Genomic DNA, 23,611 nt, shown 5'->3' with positions numbered 1-23,611 from the left:
CTGTAGTAGAACTAAGCACAAGAACTAAGTTCTTGTGCCTTGATAGATGACAGATTTGTACACACTGTGGCCGCAATCCTATCCACATCTACCTGGGAGTAAATATAATGGGACTTCTGAGCAGACACACATAGGCTTGGGCTCTGTCTGGCTATGAGCAGAAAAGACAATGAAGGGTCAGCCAGGCCTAGCCTGAGCTAAACTGGCCCCTGTAATAATGAACATTCTAAGCCTTTTTTTCCTTATTTGGTACCGACAATCAGCATATGCAATGCACCCTCCCTCTCTGACGCTGACAACATTGTCACTGCTTCATCCTATGCACCTCCATCAGTGCTGTAGTGCTCATCTTCCTGGCTCTGTTACCTGGATGGGCAAAGAAAAGAGAGTGAAAGAAAAAAGATGTTTCCATTAAGAGTTTGGAAAATCTTTGTTTAATAGTGTACATGTTACAAACTACGATAGAATAAATATAAAGAGTCATTCAAAGACAATTCAAAGACTAGGACGGTTTAGTGATATTTGGAGCACATTGGAGTGGGCCAGGGGGCTAGAGGGCCCTAACAGTTATGAACATTGGGCCTGTATGTATATATCATACAGTATATAGACACAAGTAATGCAAGGAGCTATTGTAGGTGATAAGAGGTCAACACACTTTTTCCACAGCTTAATCTACTTTTTTTGCACCTTTGGTTCTTAAATACAGCTAACTCCACTCTTTCCATTCCTTAGAACAGGGGTGCCCAAACCCCAGCCCTGGGGCCACTTGCGGCCCTCGAGGCCTCTCAATGTGGCCCTCAGGGAGCCCCTAGTCTTCAATGAGCCTCTGGCCTCTGGAGATTTGTTGGAGCCCACACTGGCCCAATGCAACTGCTCTGTTTGGGTTGCATCTGTTTGCCAAAGAGGGTGACTGTTTGACCTCTTGCATGAGCTGTGGAATGAGGGGTCCCTCCACTGCTTGTTGTTTCACATCTGTGACGCAGTAGCGGCAGCAAAGGAAAGGCCAGCCTTGCTTTGTGCAAGGCCTTTTATAGGCCTTGAGCTATTGCAAGACCTTCATTCATTCATATAAGTTCATCTTTAATATATCCATTTATTTAAACTTATGTAAATTTATTCAAATTTTAAATGTCAATTGATTATTTTCTTCCCCGGCCCCTGACACAGTGTCAGAGAGACAAAGTGGCCCTCCTGCCAAAAACTTTGGGCACCCCTGCCTTAGAACAACCTCTCAAGATTCCTGTATGTTCATCTAGATAGGGGCTAGAAGAAAATGTAATCTACTGAAAATGATCAGAATCCCCCATGTGTGAGTTCTGGGTTCATTCATAGACTATATCAAGCCAATACTTGAATTGATCATTAGTTAATGATGATTCCCTTATTCCACTGCAGGAATAATTCAGTGTTCAATTCTTTATTTTATTTTCATGAATATTTAATTGGTTATAGATGCTTATTTGATAACATGTCTCTCTTATTTATTAATTATAAGAATGAAATATGTGCATAGTAAATAAAAGAAAGATCTGAATATAAACTCAGAGGATCAAGTCCAGCATTGCTAAAAGTCAAATATGGCCTTAAGAGCTGTGGGGCCCAATGGGAAACATTTTTTTGCAGGGCCCCAGGTTCACAGCTAAGATCTGTGGAATCTTAGAGATATAAATAATTTTATTATAGACTTTATATATCTGTGGTAGAATGGGAGGCAATCAAAATGTGTTCTGAAAAAGTGCATGTGACTTAACGAACCAGGTGGATCTAAGCACATTTTAATATTAAATTGCATACAAAGACTTTGGCTGCAATCCTAACCACACTTTCCTGAGAGTAAGCCTCAGTGAACAAAATAGGACTGAGTAGATATGGTTAAGACTGTGCCCTAGATTACCCTAGGATGGGGCCCCATTACTTCTGGGACCCAATTGGGAGCAATTAGTAAAATTGGCTTCAAACTAGCCCTGCAAAGAGGTTGCTGAGAGTCACAGCAAAACTGCAAAAACAAGGGAACAAAGCACCTAATCTTATATGCTAACTATATGACTTATGTGGGAACAGACCACACATATTATTTCTCAAGGCTCCTTTCACTTCCTTGTTCCTCAGGCTATATATGAAAGGATTGGCAAGAGGAGGCAAAGCTATGTACAGCAGGGAGTAAAATTTGCCCATGTTACTCTTCCCTCCAGTTTCTGGTAACATATAGGCAATCATTAGAGACCCATAGAAAATGGAAACCACCACCAAGTGAGAGGAGCAGGTGGAAAAGGCCCTTTGCCTTCCAGTGGCACAGGTGATTCTCAAGATGGCAGCTATGATATGTATGTAGGATGTAAGGGTTAAGAGGAAAGGAGGGAGTGTGAGGACAGCAGCAACAATGAAACTCATCATTTCCAACAAACTGGTGTCATTGCAAGAGAGTTCAAGGAGTGCAAAGTACTCACAGAAATAATGATCTATTTCATTAAGTCCACAAATATTTAACCGTTTCAACAATGAAGTGAGCACTATCAGAAATATCGCAAATCCACTGATCCAAGATGTTGCAGCTAACATGATAGACATCTGGGTGTTCATGACTGTAGCATAATGCAGTGGTTTGCAGATTGCCAGATACCGGTCATAAGACATCACACAGAGTAGACAGCATTCTGTGGCTACCAGTGAAGCACAGAGATACCACTGTGTGAAGCAGCTGCTAAAAGTAATGTTTCTATCCCCGGTTCGGAGAGCTGAGAGCAGTCTAGGCAGTATGCAGGAACTATAGCATGCCTCCAAGAAGGAGAGGTTCCCCAGGAAGAAGTACATGGGAGTATGGAGGTGACGATCAGACACAACTAGCAAGACTATAAGGGTGTTTCCAGTTATGGTCACAAAGTAAATTGTTAGGAATGCCAGGAAGAGCGGTGTCTGCAACTTGTAGGACTCGCCAAACCCCAGCAGGATCAATTCTGTAACTCTTGTCTGATTCCTGAACATCATGCATAAAAAAATAATTGTCCTGTGGGGGCAAAAATTAGATCAGTCAAGATACTGTCATTGGGTTGCTAACAGTCCAATCCCATCTGCTGACTTTAGCAGGCAGAATGGTCATTCCACTCATTTCTCATGTTACTTCACAAACATCACCTGAAGTTTGTTTTAAAAATGACCTTCCTACTGCAATGGCTAGAGTATTGGACTTGTACTGGAACTGCCTGTATCAAAGGGGTACAATCATGTGCTTTCTCTCCCTCCTTTATGCTATTCTGCTCAGCTCCTTCAGCTTCCTGAAGCTCATTTACCTGTTCTCATTCCTTTCATCTTATCTCCTTTAAACATATTTCACCAAAGTTCAGCACGCAACACAACAAAACCTTCCAAAGCAGGATTCATTAATACTTTGCATTAATACTTTGGTTTCTCAAAATGGAAACAACAACGAAGGAATTCCATTGGCACATTTGATAGACATATTTTGTTTCACAAATGTACATTTAGGCCAAAAGGCACTGGCATAGCTGTGCCAATGGGGCATATACTGCATGCTGCAGTTTGGGGACAGTCACAGAGGCCTCCCCAAGGTAAGGGAATGTTACTTCCCTTCTTTTGGATCTGCATTGCCCTTACCTTGCTGCTGGAAAATTGGTTAGGATTGTGCCCTTAATGTAAGCGGCATCCTTTCCTTATAGGCTAGTCCCTTGGTTGCAATTCAGTCTCCAAAGGAACTCACAGAGCCAACAAGTATGAAAGATGAACGTTTTTCTAGAGTGATAATAATTACATTTTAGTTGACCTCATTTAGTGTTCAGTTCTTCCAAGATTCTTATCTGCTGGTTGGGAAAGTATATAAATAAAAAAAGCCTAATTTTGCAATCCTATACAAGCTTACCTGGAAGCAAGCACCATTGAACATGATGGGACTTACTTCTGAGTAAATCTGCATAAGCCTGCAGCGTAAGACACCTTTCTCAGCCCTATCTGGTTTCATATTACTGTCTTTTGTAGTAGAAGTTACACAAGACCAGCAATGGTTCCTACAGACACTAACATGTATAGAGCACGGAAGCGGTCGTGAATGTGAAAATGCCCCTCCTGGAATTACTTTAAAAAGAAAAAGAACTTTTTGTTCTCTGCTGGTTTGGAAAGTATATAAATAAAAAAGGCCTAATTTTGCAATCCTAAACATGCTTATCTGGAAGCAATCACCATTGAACATGATGGGACTTACTTCAGAGTAGATCTGCATAAGCCTGTGGTGTAAGACATTTCTCAGCCCCATCTGGTTTCATATTATGGTCTCTCAGTAGTAGGAGTTACACAAGCTCAGCGATGTTTCTACAAATCGTACCATGGATAGAGCAGTGAAGTTGACATGAATGTGAAATTGCCCTTCCTGGAATTACTTTTAAAAAGAAGAAACAACCAACAGTTCTACTTAATTACCAGAGGAGCAAAGTTATGTGTTTATTTAGTTTTACGCATACACTATTAACAGAGCTGAAAGACTCAGGGGAACAGCATAGAAGCATGAACAAGTGAGCCTACACGGGAGTTGGATGTATTAAGAGGTATACACAAAGGTGACTGTTCATTCATCTGGGAAATGAATGTCTTTCAAAACAAATATTCATTTATATTTAGAAGTATCTTTCCTTCTTTGAATGTTAAAGGAAGTAAATAATACATTCTAAAATGTGATGGAAGTGACTTTACAGGTGTGACTTGGTCTGGCACAAGACAGGAGTCCATGGCCATGCAGTGGACCACACTCATGCCAGATAGACACCACATGCATTGAGGGCTTGCTGCTACCCCTTTTTCCTTTGCCCAGGACCCAGGCAGATGCTTAGAAGACAGTTGTGTGGAAGGAGTGACAGCAGTGGACCATCTTCTCCCCTCAATGCCATTCTACAATAGATGGGTATCCATACAGCAGCTCAGCATAGCAGTATGATTAAGCCACATCGGGGCAAGCTCATTTTAAAATTGTAAAGCTGAGTGAAGAAAGAGGATGTGTTGCTAGTATAGCTTCTCCCTATTGTCACCCAGTAACAGTCCCCATTGATTGTCTTCTTGAGGGGGAACTTGGTCTCGGGGTCACGCTAAGGCAGGGCAATGGAACACCCATCCTCACTATGGCAGAATAGGAGCGGGTACTGCTGGGTGTTGTATGAGAGGGTACTGCAGGGTGCTATTTACAGCAACAACAGTGAAGAGAAAATGCGTCCTGTGAGGGACGCTAGGCAGTGCCACACAACTCTTGAGGCCTGGGCCTCTCCCTAACTGTCCTCTCACTGAAACATAGGGAGAAGTAAAGCTGTGCCTCCTCTTAGGGACTATAGACTGCACAGACACTTGCCATGTAGGTCACATGCCTCTCTCAGGCAGGGGAAAAAGTCAGCCAGGCCTAAGTGTTAGGAAGGGTTCTATAATTCATCCTCAGCTGTTATTTACAGCAACTACAGTGAAGAGAAAATGCCTCCTGTGAGGCATAGACAGTTGCCATGCAGCATAGCCACTGATTTTGTATTCAGGGATTTGACTCAGCACTGATATCAGGGTCCACATTTAAATGCCTTGTAAGAAGGAAGGCTGTGCACAGCTTCCATGGGCCTCAGAAGAGCCTCCAGAGGCTTCGGGTTGGACCAAATCTGGCTCAACGCAGGTCCAGAGGACTCTTGTTGTGCCAAATTCGCTGATCAAAATCCGCGGATAAGTAGACTCAGCCTGTATTCCAATGTTTAATGTTGTCTTAAAGTGTATAGTTTCCCTGAAATGCACTAGTTAGCAGCTAATTAGCACTAGTTAGCACTGTTAATTATTTTAAAGGTAGGAAAGAAGAAAATTTAGATGATTAACCAAGCAAACATTTCAATAGATTGTGCACCAGCTCAAAATGCTTTGGAAAGGTGTGCCCTGTCCCGTCCCCACCATATTTGCAAGTATTTATCAATTTTTGAAATTGTTCATCATTCTAGAATTTTTTAGGTTAGGTTCTTGTTTTGTTTTTTAAAGTAGCTTTTTGGCCTTGTCTTAGGGAGCCAAAGTGGAATCCAGCCCATTTCTTCATGCAAGAATCTGATGACACATGCTTTGAATGACATACTGCAGCTTTCTACTCCTGTACAATATGATTGTAAATTCTTTTTTACTTCAAAGAAGCCAGTGTAAATAGCCACAATATTTGACAAGGTTGGAAATTAGGATGACATGGAGATCGCTGTCTTTTCCCACAATTACTGAATTTTACCAATAGAAATACTGGTAGCTTTTAGTATTTTTATTGTGTCAGCATCATCAGGCAGTTGGCACACTGTACTTTCCAGATCTATTAGGTGCATGGTCAGGTGTTGATTGAACCTTTTCTCCCCTGCCCAGAACTGCTGTTTTGTGATTATTGCCAGGGTAGGCTATCTAAGGACTGTAGGTTTCTCCATTATCCCCACCGGATTCTTCTTTGATGTTACCTGAACTCATAAGCATTAATCAAATTACCACCCATTCCTTGGATTGGCCCCATGGGATGCTGTCATCCATGTTCAGGCAGGGATGTAGGTGAGCAATGGGAGAAAATAGTATGTTATATAGTGGGAATGTTTCATATATCAGTTCCGTACCTGAAATTACACTGGCTAAGGTCAATAGTTTTATTGGTCATTGGCTCTTTATGATTTTCTAATCTGGTAGGGCAATGTATCAGCAACTGTTACCCTGCACATGCCTGATCTCATCTGATCTTGGAAGCTAAGCAGGGGCAGGCCTGGTTAGTATCTGGATGGGAGACCGCCTGAGAATACCAGGTGCTGTAGGCTTATACCCTAGTCTTTTGAGACTGAAGGTTGCCAACCATCTTCCCCTGGGGGCTGGGGATAAGAATAGGCCCTCAGTTTGGCTGTACTTGTCGTAAAAGGCGACTAAACAGCCACCGGGTAGATGGGACTCGTCAGCCTGGGAAGGCAGCTCATCTAAGAGAAGAAAAACTCTGATCCCAAACCTCCACTGCCTTGTGGCTACATCCAGTTATGGAAAAAGGCTTCAGGAGTCAACCTCGAGGCAAAAGCCGGAGCCGGAGTCCCTGACGCAGTTCATGACTGAACTCAGTCACGTTCTGGCAACTCCTGCGACGCCGCTGCTGGAACCAACCGTATTGGCCTCTGCCTTTCCATTGGACCATTTCAGCGACGTGGAGAGGGGGGATTTGCTGCATGGGTAACAGCCTATCCTCCATACCTACTTTACCCAGGCTTTGCACACTGGAGAGGACACTCTGTTCGAGAACCACCATTCAGAGCGAGACACCATAGTCTTCCGAGACTGAAGGATGCCAACAAGAACAAGGGCAATGTTTATTAACATTTGCTGTACCACTTCAGATGGTCCACTTATTCAATAACATCATTTCCACTTACTTCTGGGTTGGGAGGCCAGATGCAACAAAGCATTTTGATACTCTAACCAGCAATATTTATTCTGCCATTTATTTAACAAATCATGCAATTTCCCTTTTGCTCCACATTGCTGTATAAACATCATTAAAGCTGAAGATCAGCCAGAGGGGAGACTATATAAAGAGAATTCCAACTTATAGCGAAATATGACTTCCATAAGAAGCCTTCACTTCTTATTTCATATTCCAGAGTTCCACAGTACCTTGGGGAGTTATTTTTCTATTCTTTTGCTCATAACTTTGCTCATGCGCTTTTGGATGCATGTTCATTCAAAGGTCTGATGTTTCAACTGCTTGGATTTGATTGATCTTGAACATCCTGCTGGAAGGGCAACCTGAAAAATTTTGTGTTTGAGAAATAAAGCAATCTTCAAGTCTGGTTGGAAGATGGGAGCATATTAGAGCTTTTGGGTATATGAGGGTGTGAAAAAACTATGATAGGCATAGGACCCAGTTACCTAGTATGGACAGAGTGCCGGAATGCAAAAAAAAGTGAATTCACCCATTCCCATCTCTCCAATCTATGCAAGAACATACCTGCTCCTGCAAGTAATCTAAGAAGTCATTGTAGGGAATTCCATAGGTACCTTCATTTTTACCATCTAGCCCAATGTCCCTGCACTAACACAGCCACGTCTTCTCTGAAGCATGTGTATCATCCATTCCTTGAAATGACTTCATGTTCCACAAATACAAATGCTCATTCCATGAGGAACAATGAGGGGAAAAGATTCTAATGTGTTGATGGAATCTTCCCTATAAAAATGTTCTACATGCTCTGAACAAGACCATAGCTTTATTGGCCATTGGTTCTTTATAGTTCTCCAATATAATAGACTAGTTTCCTACATATAAACTATATATATCTATTGATGCTTTATTAAATAGGAAGTGTTGCCTTGTAAATCACTTAAGTAGAAAAGAAAGATCTGAAGAAAAATGCTGGTTAAAAAGGTGCCCCAGGTGGCATTCTTGGTTTTGTTACAAGATAAATCACAACGGGTAGCTTTAGGACATTTGTTTTACATAGCACAAGCCTGCCAATAATATTTTCAAGGCATTTTTCACATCCTTATTTCTCAGGCTGTAAATGAAGGGTGTAATCAGAGGGGGCAAAACAGTGTACAAAAGAGAGGACAATTTCCCCATTCCTTGCATGTCTTCAGTCTTTGGAAACATATACACAACAATTAGAGACCCGTAGAAAATGGAAACCACCACCAAGTGAGAGGAGCATGTAGAAAAGGCCTTTTGCCTCCCTGTGGTGGAGGGGATTTTCAAGATGGCAGCTATAATGTATATATAGGATGTCAGGATTACAAGAAAAGGAAGAAAGACAAATGTGGCAGCCACAATGAAGCTCAAAATTTCCAACATGCTCGTATTACTGCAAGACAGTTTGATGAGTGGTAGAAAGTCACAAAAGTAATGATCTATCACATTGGGGTCACAAAAAGTTAATTGTTGTAACACCAAAGTGAGTAATATAAAAAATACGGTAAATCCACTGATCCAAGATGCAGTTGCAAATCTGTGTGTTCATTGTTGTTGCGTAATGTTGTTGGCGTGCAAATGGCTAGGTACCTGTCATAGGACATTGCACAGAGCAAACAGCACTCTGTTACTAAGAATGAAGCACAGAGATACCACTGCGCAAAACAGCTGCTAAATGAAATTGTTCTGTCCCTGGTCCAGAGAGCTGACAGCATCCTTGGCCATATACTTGAACTATAGCAAGCTTCCAAAGTGGAGAGGTTCCCCAGGAAGAAGTACATGGGAGTATGAAGGTGCTGATTCAAGACAATCAGAGTCATAATGAGAATGTTTCCAGTTATTGTCACAATATAAATCAGTAGGAAACTCAGGAGGAGCAGTATCTTCAAATTGTAGACATCTCCAAATCCTAGGAGGACAAATTCTGTGATCATTGTCTGGTTTCCTAGCATCATGTATGTCAAAAGAATAATTCCCTACTGGGAAAAAAATAAATGTAAGTGTACAAAGATACAGGCATTGAGTTACTGAATTCTGATAAGGTGATCACCTAATCCTCACCTAGCAATATGAAGGTATGTACTTTTTGGTTACCCAGTCTCTTACAGCTACTTATCCAGGTACTCTAAATTATTTGCAATTGAGGGAACATGGGATGTATATTCATAAGAGCAAAAGGGCTGCTGCATTCTAACTCCCCCATGTCATTTTTCCTAATGCAGGCATAGAATCCACAATGGAGAAGCAGAGGCAGAAAAGGAGAGGTACCTACAAGCTGCTCAATTTTACTGCTTTATATGCTTCAATGGTTGTGATGTCCATGGTGGGCGGAGACCCCGCCCCTTTGGGTGTGCCCGAGCACGGAGGGCTTACCCGGACGATGCGCGTCGGTCATCGGCAGAAAGAAGGACGTGAGGCAGAGATAGCAGATTTGTACAGCTAAGTTTACACTGGTTAAACTCTTGACATTCATGGGGCCTGTTACATCACAGGCCCCTTTGTTCTACATAGACTGGTGGCGTCGGCGAACAATATGCCCATTCCCCACGCCTGCCTGGCCCCTTGGGGTTTCTGGCCGGGCTCCCTGGCTGGTGTCAGTCGGCCAGGGGCACGGGTTCCCGAGTGCTGTAGTACCTTTGTCAGGGGTCAGCTTAGCTGTCCTCAGAAGGACCCCCTGTACCTCCGGTCTTGCCCCTTGAGCCGCTGGCCTCCAATGCGGGTTGTTGATATGGGGTCCTGGGTGTTGCAGCCTCACCTCTCCGGTTTTCACCCCAGGGCCCCAGGCATGTCTAGGGTCGGGTGGTTCCCAGCCCCTGGCCCTTCTCTCCAGGGCTGAGGTGAGCCGAGTTCCCTTTGGAGCCTGGGTTGGCTGAATAAGGCCGGGGTGGCTACCCCCTCTGGCTTCCTCTGCGATCCCCCTCCCAACTGGAGAGGAGTGACCTCTCCTTAGGCTCTCCAGCCTCCTTATGAGGCTGGCTTTGTTCTGGTCCCACCCCACCCCTTCTGCCCATGTGGCTGCTGACTGCTCCCAGGAGGCACTAGGGCCTACTCCCAGGGAAGTGACTTGCCTGGGATCCCAGTCCTGATAGTGCTCAGGTTCTACTCCCAAGGAGGCCCTTACCCCTGAGGAGACCCCTGCTCCGGGGTGATTCCTGGCCTCCTGGGCTGGGCCTAGGTGACAATGGTACACAGTGATTTATTTTTAATGAGCACACTGGAGTAAGAGCTCCATGAGCTTCATCACTGAGCAATGGTGTGATCACTAGATTTCCCAATAGAAGTCCAAGCGTCTATCTCATATACCACACTATTTCCCAAATAGCAGTGATGTACAATCATATTTGCCTATTCCCCTTCATAGGCATCACACTGTTACCATGCACAAACCTGATCTTGTTGGATCTTGGAAGCTAAGCAGTGTCAGGCCTGGTTAGTACTTGGATGGGAGACCGCCTCGGAATACCGGATGCTGTAGGCTTACACCATAATCTTTCGAGACTGAAGGTTGCCAACTATTCCCCTTCATATTATTGACAAGGAGACAAATCTCTCACTTTCTAGTCCTATTTCAGTGCCAACAGAGCACCTGCTGCATGCCTTAGTGATGGGGGAGTGTATTCGGACAGCCTGCAGGAGGTATTTTTATTTACCTCTTGGTGGGTTGCCCAATCATCTTTGAGTCTCCTCAGACCTACACCAGCCATTTTGCAGGCATAGCTCTGAGGCAAGGCAGGAGGCATGTCAGGATGGAAAATTAATACCTTCCATAAAGAGATTAAAATTAGTTCATTATTTATAATTATTGTTTCTGAAAAATATAAGGCCAACAGGTTTAAAGTAAGACAGTAATAATATTACTGTTTTGATGATACTATACAGCTCAGTCAATAATTATATTATTATTAAGAATATATTTATAAACTGCTTTTAAACAAAAAGTAATTCACAAAGTCAAAAATAGTCAAATAAGTAAATCGCACAGAGAAAACAAATAAATAGTAACTCTGAATACTAGGATATATTCCTACCAAACAAGGTGTAACAGTCTTGATGCCTTGTGCAGTATGTTGAACGTACTATGAAGAAAAATGAATGTGTCTCTTTGGCTATTATATTTAAGCAAAAGAAGCTGCCAGCAGGTCAATTGGTGTCCCTAATTACCAGAAGAGCAAAAAAAAATTTAATTGCATACTGTTTCTGGAACTACTGTTCTCATGGGAATGGAGACTATAAATCTTAAAATGTGAGTCTCGTGGGATTTTGATTTAGTTCAGAGGGTGAAACAAAGCTCACTGTTCAGCTATCTGAGAAATAAACACCTAGCATGGCCTTTTTATTTATTTAGATTTCATGTTTTTCCTTTTTTCTACTAAGTTGAAGGAAGCCACAGAATCAGAATCCTTTATTGCCATATATTACAAAACAGAACAGAATCATAACATACATTAAGTCAGCCAGGAGATAGGTTAACTTTCAAATTATGCATCTCTATCAACTGTAGCAGAAAGGTTGCCACTGTCCCAGATTTTCCTGAAGAGGAATAATTTAAGATATGATTTGCTTTGGTTGAGTTTCTGTCTTGGACTCAGCATAGGATCTGAATAGAGCCTTGTCTATTAGGGTTGTGACTTTGGAAGGGCAATCTTTCAGTGGTACTTCAAAGGAGGTGGTAGAGCAGGCTGATAAAGAGCAAGAGGTACAGGATAAGGTGACAGGTGGGGCTGCTCAAGGGGAATATTCCTCTGTGGCTGGAGTTTGGGATGCTTGAGAGGGAATTTGTATGCCTGCTGAAGGGGGTGTTTTACCTTCTCCTTACCACTATTGGGAGTTTTGCTTTACAAGGCCCTTTGCCGCAGACCCCTTGGTACCTTGGGCCCCTCCACAGGGCCAGTCATAGGTGTCGATGGATGCTGGTCAGGTGACTTGGCCATCGCCAGTGCTCCTGCCTGGAGGCCTTTATGCTTCAGCTCCTCAAGCAGGGGTGCAGCCTTTTGGGGATGGTTTGTTGGGTGCATCTAGTTTGGACTTATTCAGTGATCACCCTCAGCAGTCATATGAGGATGTGGCTTTCCCAATGGGGGGTCACCTTGCATTATTTGTCAAAGAAAAAATTTGGCGGGGTGAATAAGTGGATTTGTTCACACAGAGCCTGAACCAGTGGCAAAAACTGGGGACCCCATGCATGATCAGGAAACGGTTAAAAAGAGAAAGATTGACATTGGTTGGTTGGCAACCTTCAGTCTTGAAAGACTATGGTATAAGCCTACAGCACCCGGCATTCCCAAGCAGTCTCCCATCCAAGTGCTAACCAGGCCTGACCCTGCTTAGCTTCCAAGATCAGACGAGATTGGGCATGTGCAGGGGAACACAAGAATAGGACAAATTGTCTATATGGTTATACAATCTATATGGCAGTTATCTTACAGATGCAGCCAAATAAGGCATTGGCTCTAGTCAAATATCTTGATATCATCCTTAGAACCTTGTGGGATTACATGGGACAAGCCTGCTTAATTTATGCTGAGCATTTCAGGCTCAGAGCTGCCCATGACCCTGCCCTGGACTGGAGGGTCCCACAGTGGGAACTCTGGGTACAGCTGGTAGTTCCTTCTAAACCCACAGACGGGGACAGGTCAGGCATGTGATTTCGAGAAACACCGCTGGGATAGCTATGGTGTCGGCAAGCACCCAGTGGGTTCAATCCCAGAGGGTGTTTTCAAGTACAACTCCACAGGGAAATGCGGAAAGAGTAATTGCTCTTTCATTCACCTCTGTGGCTTGTGTCGTGGAAAGCTTTCCATCCAAACCTGCTTCAGAATGGGTTGGCACAAGCGGGGGGGGGGGGGAAGCAGGGAGGTCAGAAACCTGGCAGCGGAGCAGCCCATCCAGCAGCCGGTAAAGGGGCCCTCCCCAAATAAGCTGCCTGTTTTAGTTACAATATTAGAGTGGTACCCCAATAGAGAGGCTGCACAGTACTTACTTAGGGGTTTTTCTGAGGGATTCAGAATCCAGGCCTCTCCTCCATTCTCTGCCACATGGGCAGATAAGGGAATGGAGGAGGTGGTCAGGAGGAAAGTGGGTAGAGAGGTAGCAGCTGGGTGAGTGGTGGGTACTTTTAAGGACACCCATTGCCCAACCTGCAGGCACCTGGTGAATACAGACTGATTCAGCATTTGTTTTTCCCTCAGGGTTCATCTGTCAATGATGGGACCCCTGCCCATTTATGCTCCATCAAGTATAATTCCTTGGATGATGCAATTGGTATCCTGCGTTCTTGTGGGGATGACCAAGGCAGACACTGAATCGGTGTTCAGGCAGCTCCCAGTGCATCCTGATGATTTCTGCCTGGTGGGTTTTACTTTGATGGGGGGGGGGATTATGTGGATTGGGCGCTGCCCATGGGTTGCTCTATTTCTTGCTCCGCCTTTGAGAAATTTAGCACCATGTTGGAATCGGCTGTGCCCTTCAGGTCAAGGGTGGGGACCACTGCCCAATATCTTGATGATTTCTCATTTATGGACAGTTAAGTTTCAGGACATTGTCAAGTGCTGTTGAAAGTCTTTTTTCCCTCCACATTTTGCAAAGAGCTGGATGTTGCTTTGCTAATGCAAAAACAGAAGGCCCAGTGAGTAGGTTTTCTGGGCATTGAGTTTGACTCTGGATGAGTGTTCATGGTTGTCAATGGACTAGATGCAGAGGCTTAGAGGGCTCCTTCAAGTTGGCTTGCCTTCCAAGAGGATGTCTCCTGAGGGGCTGCAAATTTTGGTGGCGCATCTTAATTTTTCATTATAGCCCCTGGGTGTGCATTCCTTAGGCATCTCTGTGACGCTATGTCAGGTCTGCAGCACCCTTTTCATCGCATTAGGGTTTCTTCGGAAATGCGTGAGGACATGCACATGTGGCATTAATGGTGTGTCATTTTGGAAGGAGATCCGCCTCGTGCAGATGGATCTTCAGATCCACTCGGATTCTGCTGCGGGATAGGAGCAGTTTTAATTCAATTTTAAGCAAATAAGGAGGTTAATGGAGCTTATGCAATTTTAAGCAAATATGGAGCAAATATGGAGGCTTTCTGGGGAGGGTGGTTTGTGGATTCAGGGTTTCATTAAGGACCCCCCTTTTTGCATCCCAAATACTAATACTTGGACCTTCTTAGTTGATGGTATGGGAAGGTTTGATATTGAGGACCTCCCACCTAGCCAGATGTACTCTTTTCTTTCTCAAGCAAAGAGCATATAGAAGAGGTTTCATTTTCAACTATGAAAACCTGAGATCTAATCAATGGATCCTCAAAAGGCACTATCCAATTAACTTTTTATATGTGTGTATGTGCATGCATGCATGCGGACATGCGTGCATATTTCTTTTGCTTGTATTTTATTCATCTATTTATTTCATTCTCAAATACTTCTTGGCTGTATTTCAGTCCCAGTGAAGGCACCACTACAGCAGCTTAATAACCACAATTCAGTGATTTAAAATGACCAATAATCAGACATGCCACAGGTGTATAAAAGGATCGACATAAAGAGGCACTACTTTTATTGACTATCTCTGTACATGTTCTTAAAGGGTAAAGATAGACGTAGGCCTAAATTCACAAACACAGCCATGCTTATGAATGAAATACAAACATAGCAAAACAAGAAAGAGATAGATGTGATCAAAAATCCAGAGGATCAAGTCCAAACATGGTCCTGTTCACAGCAAAGCATGAAAAATATCTCCAAGGGAACACCTATACTTATAAACCAGCAACATGACTTAGCCGTATGACACTTGCTTTACATAGCACAAGCCTACGCATATTATTTCTTAAGGCTTGTTTCACATCCTTGTTTCTTAGGCTATATATGAATGGGTTGGCAAGAGGAGGCAAAGCTATATACAAGAGAGAGTAAAATTTTTCCATGTTGACTTTTCTATCTGTTTTTGGTAATAAATACGCAATCATTAGAGACCCGTAGAAAATGGAAACCACCACCAAGTGAGAGGAGCAGGTGGAGAAGGCCTTTTGTCTCCCAGTGGTGGAGGGGATTCTCAAGATGGCAGTTATGATATAAACATAGGATATCAGGGTTAGGAGGAAAGGGGGAAATGTAAAGATGGGAGTCAAGATGAAACTCAGCATTTCCAACGTTGTGGTGTCACTGCAAGAGAGGTCGAGGAGTGCAAAGTATTCACAGAAATAATGATCCATTTCATTAAGTCCACAAATATTTAATCGCTGCAGCATCGAAGTGAGCACTATCAGAAACACTGCAAATCCATTGATCCAAGATGCAGCAGCTAACAGGATAGACGTCTGAGTTTTCATAATTGTAGCATAATGCAGTGGTTTGCAGATTGCCAGATACCGGTCATAAGACATCACACAAAGCAGATAACATTCCGTGGCTAAGAAGGAAGTGTAGAGATACCACTGGGTGATGCAGCTGCTGATACAAATGCTTCTGTCCCCAGTTCGGAGAGCTGACAGTAGCCTTGGCAGTATGCAGGAACTATGGCATGCCTCTAAGAAAGAGAGGTTCCCCAGGAAGAAGTACATGGGAGTATGGAGGCGCCGATCAGAGACAACTAAGACAACAACAAGAAGGTTCCCAGTTACAGTCACAAAGTAGATCACTAGAAATGCCAGGAAGAGTGGTGTCCGCAAGTTGTGGTTCTCTCCGAAACCCAACAGGATTAATTCGGTAACTCCGGTCTGAATCCCAAACATCATGCAAATAAACATTACTTAGTCCATTGGTGGGGGGAGGGCAGGGGGGGGATAAGGCTTCAGATCCTGTGCTGACTTTCTTGAGGGTGAGCCACATTAAACACAATAGAACGTACTCCTGAGTAGATATGAATAGGATTGAACTACAAGTGCAAAATATTATAACCAAGTTATTGTACTTGGTCTGCTAAGTATTTATGAACGTGATGATTTCACCAAGGGAACCATTTGTGGTGAAGCAAATCTTCCATGTCTGTTCAATAGTCCCCTCCAACTGTTGCCATTTCACTACCCAGTCCCTTTTTCAAAAGTTCTATTATGCAGGCCTGGAATCCATCAGTGTGTGTGGGCACTGAAGGAGGAGGGTCAGCCAGAATCAATGCTCCTTGCTTCAGTGGTTCACTTTCTCAAGTGGTTACACTGTGGGGTCTTTTGGTTTCTCTGCAGTATTGAAATTTGGAATGTTACTTCAGATATGGTGGAGAGCACTAGACAGGCTGGGTCTTAGGGCTGTATTGATACCAGGTCCATGGATGAACATGATGGACCAATGAACAATCTTCCTGTATTGGACAAAGGACTTTATATAAGAAAATTGACCTCTCTTATTGAACTGGATACATCAACAGCAGATATTCTTAGAACAGATTTTTCTTATTTTAGTTGTCTATGCTCAAACCACCAGCCATCTGGCTTTATCCTACCCATATAATGCTTGTGGATTATAAAAGTAATAGTCACCTGCGTAGTTTATTGATGCACTGTATTCGTTTTAACTCAACCCCTCAAAATATAGAATTCTTTCTTTTTTCTATACAACTCAGGTTTCTACTGTTTAAGAAATCTCTCCCTTAAAGTACTGCTGCTAACAAATGCAACTTTTCATCCACCAGGAAAAAAGGGGGGAGGGATGCTCAGATATTAGGAGGAAAAAGGAAAAGGAGAGGAAAGCACCCAGAGTATACTTGTTTAAAAGTTTTGAAAAATAAATAAATAAATAAATAAATAAATAAATAAATAAATAAATACTTCTCATAAATCTATTCCATTCCTGTTGGACATGAATGAGGGTCACTTTTGACAAGAGTATATTTTCTGATGATAGTGATATAGTATTGTACACCTCTTCTTGAAAACTCAATGTATTAAAAGGGAACTAGTAAAATGGAGAATATGTATCTATTATGTAGAATATGATAGATACTTGAACTAATGTTCTGTGAATCTTTTTTGTGAGGCTCTTTATAAATCTGGGAAATTTCAGCCTTCCTCCAAAGAGTTTGGGGTGCATCAAGTATAGTTGCTACAGACACCCGTTTCTCCTTATGTTGCTCCACACACATCACTTGATTATTAATTTCTTAAAAATTCCGACTGTAGTGGATGAAATATTGGCTTTATACTGGAACTGCCTGTATCAATGGGCTACGATCATATGCTTTCTCTCCCTCCTTCATGCTATTCTATACAGGCTCCACTCCTTTCACTTCCTGAAGCCCATCTACTTGATCTCATTCCTCTTTCACCTCATCTCCTTTAAACACATTTCACCAAAGTTCAACAAACAACCCAACTTTCCAAAGCAGGATTCATTAGTACTTTGAATGGAGAGGTCAAACACTTCTTTTCTCTACATGGAGACAGCAACAGAAGAACTTCATTGGCACAACGTCACAGAACAATGTTCACATATCTTTATTATAAGTTGCATCCTTACCTTATAGGCTAGTCCCTTCTTTGGAATTTTTGCCCCTAAGACAGCAGATAAATAAGAAAGATGAACATTTTTTTTCTAGAGTGATAACATTTCCTATTTGGAGACACTATTCAGTGTTAAGTTCATTCAATTTTCTTTTTGTTCTCTGCTGGATTGGAAAAGGAACACGAAAAAGCCCTAAATCTGCAATCCTATACAAGCTGACTTGAGAGTAAGCCCCAATGAACATAATGGGACTTTCTTCTGAGTAAATATGTATAAGACTATACTGTAAAATGCATTTCTCAACCTCATCTGGTCGCTCAGTAGTTGGAGTTACATTGGTCTATCAATGGTTCCTGCAAATGGTGCCATGTATAGAGTACTGAACCTATCATTAAGATGAAAATGCTTCTCATAGCACTGTTTTTAAATTGCAGAAACAATTGATAGCTCTACTTAATTACCAGAAAAGCAAAGTTATATATTTATTTTTAGGCATACACTGTTAATGAATCTAAAGCCCTCAAGGGAACAGGTTAGAAATATCAACAAGCCTATCAGGGAGTTGGTTTTATTTAGAGGTATACCCAAAGGTGACTTTCATTCTTCTGAGAAATGAGTGTTTTCAGAATGCATATTTATTTATATTTTAACTAGCTGGATACCCGCCCCAATGGCCTCCAGTTTCCATAGATGAAGTTATTTCATTAATCAATCAATTCATTCATTCATGCTGCACTCCATTGGAACTAGAACCACTCATCACGAATCTGTGGCTGCAGCTGGCTAGAAGTCTTTAAGTGCAATAACCAAGTTATTTCGTGTCAAAGGTGGCCATTATATTCCAGCAGCAATTAGATTATATCTTGCAAAGGTCTTGCCCCAACGTTTGTATGGAACAATTCTTGGTCCCTCCTCTTCTTCCTTTGTCTCACTTGAACATGTCCAATCCAAATTTTTAAGATCTATATTTCAGCTATGTGTCTAATGCAAGCTTATGTCTTGATTCTGGCCTGTTAAAGGTAGAGGCCAGGATTGCCTTAGCATCCATTTATTTGTGGCTCAATCTAAATTTTAACACCCAAGGCCTAACATCTTTGGTTTTAATTGATAATTTTCAATCTACCTGGCTCAAGGTGGTACACACGAAGCTGAGACACTTGGGATTTTCACCAGAGATTGTTCTGGCAATGGACTTGATTCGGGCAAGAGTGACTATAAAACAAAGCCTGAGGGATGTCGGATGAAAAGAGATGTCAGCAGATCTACAGATTTTCTTGCCTCTGATGACACAAGGTATATAGCTGCCCTGGTCACTTATCTTTTATTATTAGAGCTTCCTGGACAGAGGAGAGCTTTCTTCCTAGCCAGGTGGAAAGCTCTTCCTTCGGCATTTGTCGAAGGCTGTTTCAGAAAGATCCCCATCTCCAAAAGACTGTGTCCCTGTGGTTCAGGGGAGGTTGAGACACTTGAACATGTCATGTTCTGTTGCCCATTTTATCAGGGGTTCCAAGATAAGTTTATTATTCCCCTGAGCAGAAAATTCTTGGGCGTGTCACAAACAGAAATGGCCAAGAAACTTCTTCCAGGGGCTAATTCTCAGCTTTTAAGACCAACTGCAAGTTTTTTGGCTGCTGCTCACAAAACCCGGGAGGGCATTATTAATAATGAAAGTAAATTTTAATTGCTACTCCCTCTTATTTGATGGCTATTTTATTGTATTTTAATGTTGAAATCTTAAATTCTGCCTGTTGGAGAGTGGTATGTTTGTTTGTTTTTGCTGGTCTTTGACAGTAACATACATACATACATACATACATACATACATACATACATACATACATACATCTATCTATCTATCTATCTATCTATCTATCTATCTATCTATCTATCTATCTATCTATCTATCTATCTATCTATCTATCTATCTGGATACCCATGCTTCACAATGGTATTTAACTACTTAAAATCCATTTTGACTCCCATAAACTTTCCTTTGACTGCAACTAACAACTTAAATGTCGCATAACTACCCCATGTCAGGGAACACCCTGTAATTATTCAAAGTCATGGTTCCATTGAATGACATGACCAACGTGATGATTGTGGGACTTTTGCCCAGACAGCAGTGCATCTGTGATATCTTTCCACCTGGGGTTACAGGTGAAAGTGATAAACAGATCAGGATGGCCATGGTGGTGAATGTATGTCATGGCATCTTGAGTCTGCTCGTGCATGTAGCGAAGTCCCCCTGTGAAGGATGACAGGAGCACTACCATTTCACCCAACTGAGCAGGGTCAGCATCCTGCTTTCCCATGGTGCCCGCCCCTTAGGCGAATGTAGCTGTCTGCCCTCAGCTGCACCTGGATGTCCTTAATGTTGTTCCATCTCTCAGTCTCTGTTTTGGCATACATGTCAACCAGAAATTGACTGAAGAGGGGGCAGAAATACACAGTGTGGTTGACCTCCCCCTGCCTGACCATGATGCAGTAGGAGTATAAGTTTGCTGCGGAGACCGTCTTTGTGAGGGTCAGCTTGGTCCTGGGGTCACACTAATGCAGGGCAATGGAATACCCACCCTCGCTATGGCAGAACAGCGTACTGCAAGGCATACAGAACAGGGTACTGCAAGGCATTGTATGATTGGTGGATCTCGCTGATGAACTGCAGTGTGTTGTTGTGGCTCTGTCTTGCTGCTTGAATTGTTGACCCACAATCACCAGAGCTACCTCATTTGATATTGGTGCATTGAAGCTACCTCCATGAGCATCAGTGGGCTTTCTATCTGCATGAATGATGACTTCAAGCTTCTTGCAGGTTGGGGGCACCTTCTCCAGGGTGGTCTTCAGGTCCTTTATGTAGCTGTTGACATCATGTAGCATCCTCTGCAGTTGTTTGACCAATCCCTTTTTGGTGTCAGGAAAGTTGCTGCACTCAAGCACATTTCCCTTTCGTTCTCCCCCACGAAACAGATTTGCAAGAATTGGGCTTCCTGTTGAGGTACTGGCAACAGACTTCCTACCAAGTAATGCACCTGCCTCTGAACTTTTAATGTCGGTACGAAGCCGTCTTGTAGAACCTGCTTGGCCCCAAACGATCTCATCTTGAAGTAGTCATTGTGCTTCCGAGCACGGCCCATGAAGTGGACCTGCTTGGGGTGGCTGCCCATTATCAGGCTGTAGAGGGGCTCAGGCAGAGGTTTGAAGGCAGGAGCAGCAACTTGCCAGTGCTGCAGCACATGCTGGGAACTTCCGCCTTCCACTTGAGAGCACTGCAGTACTGGCACTTGTTGTTCATGGTATCCGGAGTGACCATGCTGTCTGTCTCAAAAGCCACATCAGGATCATATGCCATGCCAGAGTGAGCCTTGACCTTCCATGAATGTGCTTGCTTTTCTACTCATCTTCCTGAATTGCTTTGGTCATATAGAGACTGTGCCACTCTGTGGACCTCGGGGTGATGTCGCTGGTAACGGGTCACCGCTGCTCTCTGCACCTCAGGGTTATTTTGTTTGTACTTGGCCACCAAAGCACTACTCTATGCATATTTCATTGCCACATCCTTAATTTGTTTCCTCCTTTTAGTGTTGGTACAGCAATGCCCAGTGGCCACCAGCTCACATAAACCACCATAAGTACAGGGTTGGGATATGTGAGTGAGGTACTCATCAGAGGTTTTGTAGCTGTCCCTCTTGCTGTTTTGGGACATGATGGAGATCTCCTCCCAGTTGTCATGCCTCACGGCAAGCTCACACAACTCCCTAGCCATTAGCTGAGTGTCATACATAAGACAGGAGAGGGAATGGAACAGGCAGGCTCTGTCTCCTCTGTAATAGAGTGTTTTGGGTGACATCAGTGTGAGGCGGCATCTCCCCATTAATATTTCAATACTCAAATGCCATACTGAGTTAAACTGAGGGAACTTCAGGTGTTATTTGCAGCAAACGACAGTCAAGAGAAAATGCTTCCTGTGAGGGACACTAAACTGTGCCACAGAACTCTTGAGGCCAGGGCCCCTCTCTAATTGTCTTCTCACCAAAACACAGGGAAAAGTAGAGTTCTGCCTCCTGTGAGGGAAGCTAGATTGCACAGACAGTTGCCATGTAGCTCACACACCTCTCTCAGGCAGGGGAAAAAGTCAGCCAGGCCTAAGTGTTAGGAAGGGTTCTATAATTCACCCTCAGCTGTTATTCACAGCAACTACAGTCAAGAGAAAATGCCTCCTGTGAGGGAAGCTAGAATGCCCTCCCTAACTCTCACTGGGAGAAGCAAATGAATGCCTCCTGTGGGGTTGAATTTCTAAAAATCCCTTCTTAGTGGTGCTTATGCCGTGGAAGGTATATACTCTGCAAATTTCATGTGCCTAGGTCCAGGGGTTTAGTCTGGGTGTCGATGAGTGACTAACAACTGAATCCTAACCTGCCCTGAGCAGGCAGGGTGGCAGGCCTGCCCCACATCCAGAGCAACGTTGGGGAGAGTTGCGACTCAGCCCGGGGCAAGGGGAATTCCTTCCCCTTACCCTGGGTAATGCCTCAGCAGCCCCATGTGGCTAGTCAGATCTCCGTCACCTAAAGAAGTGGTGCAGATACGAGTAGCCCAGAGCTGCTCCAGGCTGCCTGGGACCGGGGATTGGTTCCAGCATAGGTGCCAGATCCTGGCCTCACCCCCCACTCTCCCACTACTTGCCCATGGGCCCACTGGCTTAGTAAAAGGGGGCAGATGGGGCCATTGGCCCCGGGTGCCACTCTTGGGGGGGCAACACCACTAGTGAGCAAAATCGCTAAAATCGTGATGGTTAGGAATAACCCCATCATGATATATACCATTGGATGTGTAATTTAGAGCAGAATGCAATTAAAAAACAGAGTCAAATATACCCATTTTATCAAAAGTTATGGACAAAAAACCAAAAACACAACTGTAACAAAAGGCAAATGCATGGAGCCCTATGGAAAGTGAAACTGAGCCATATCGTGTGTTTACTCGTGAGTAGATGAGCTTGCCATAGTCCATTGGAAAGGGCAGGCTGAGAGGAATCCAATGACACCAGAATGGTCCTGATCTAATAAACACAACCCCCCAAAATCATCCAAGAAGGAAATCCCTGCCTCCAAGCTGACAAATGTATTGAGTCCTATGGAAAGCTAAACTAAGCTACATGTTGGCATTGGCTTGTGGTCAGGTCAGGCAAAGAGGAATTATCTGGTGAAAGTAGAGCTCGACAAAAGCTCCAGAATGCAGACCCCCCCCCCCCCAAAAAGGAATAAAACAGAGGCTTCAGCCGGTAAGGTTAATTTTTTTTTCTTTTTTAGACTTATAATGGGGTGTCCTGTTGGTGATATGGGTTAAATAGAACAACTTAAATTGAACTGGGCACTGGGTAGAGCTGAAAATCTGTTTTTTTGTTTGTTTGTTTGTTTGTTTGTTTGTTTTGTGGGGAGGGGGTTGTGATTGCAAGCAGGCTACAGAAAAAATTCACTTGATGGAACAGGACTGACTTCCCCTTATTTTATTATTTTTGTTTTACTTTAATTTTTTTGATGATGTCATGTCCGTCCATCCAAGACATCACTTCTGGTGGGTCCCAGATAGACTAGCATTCTAAAAAGTCGGTCCTAGTGCGAACAGTTTGAGAACCACTGCAATAAGGTGTTAGTAAGGTGACATCCAGGGGATGGTGGTGACAACACTAGTAACCAAAATTGCAGAAATTGTGGAATAATATCATCATACTATATACAATTTGATGTGTAATTTACAGTAG

The 23,611-nt window shown here is 43.2% G+C and overlaps 1 protein-coding gene across 1 annotated transcript; it reads right to left on the bottom strand.

Moving 5' to 3' along the window:
* Window positions 1–8,443: 8,443 nt before the first annotated feature.
* Window positions 8,444–9,384, bottom strand: LOC136652607 (olfactory receptor 1E16-like). Its single transcript, XM_066629537.1, has 2 exons — window positions 9,140–9,384; window positions 8,444–8,942 (listed from the first exon to the last, which is right to left on the bottom strand). Exons 1-2 carry the CDS (start codon window positions 9,382–9,384, stop codon window positions 8,444–8,446), a joined length of 744 nt encoding a protein of 247 aa, XP_066485634.1.
* Window positions 9,385–23,611: the final 14,227 nt, after the last annotated feature.

The sequence above is a fragment of the Tiliqua scincoides genome, chromosome 5, assembly GCF_035046505.1.
Source record: "Tiliqua scincoides isolate rTilSci1 chromosome 5, rTilSci1.hap2, whole genome shotgun sequence".
Classification (NCBI taxonomy): domain Eukaryota; kingdom Metazoa; phylum Chordata; class Lepidosauria; order Squamata; family Scincidae; genus Tiliqua; species Tiliqua scincoides.
The sequence above is the reverse complement of the archived record's forward strand: the minus strand, read 5'-3'. Positions and strand labels throughout refer to the sequence as shown.

Bases quoted from the DNA above. Each gene is read 5' to 3' on its own strand.
- LOC136652607 (XM_066629537.1), bottom strand. From the start codon at position 9,384: ATGATGCTAGGAAACCAGACAATGATCACAGAATTTGTCCTCCTAGGA. The intron at 8,943-9,139 runs GTCAGCTCTCTG...ATCTTGGATCAG, and splicing joins AGTATATGGCCAAGGATGCT to TGGATTTACCGTATTTTTTA.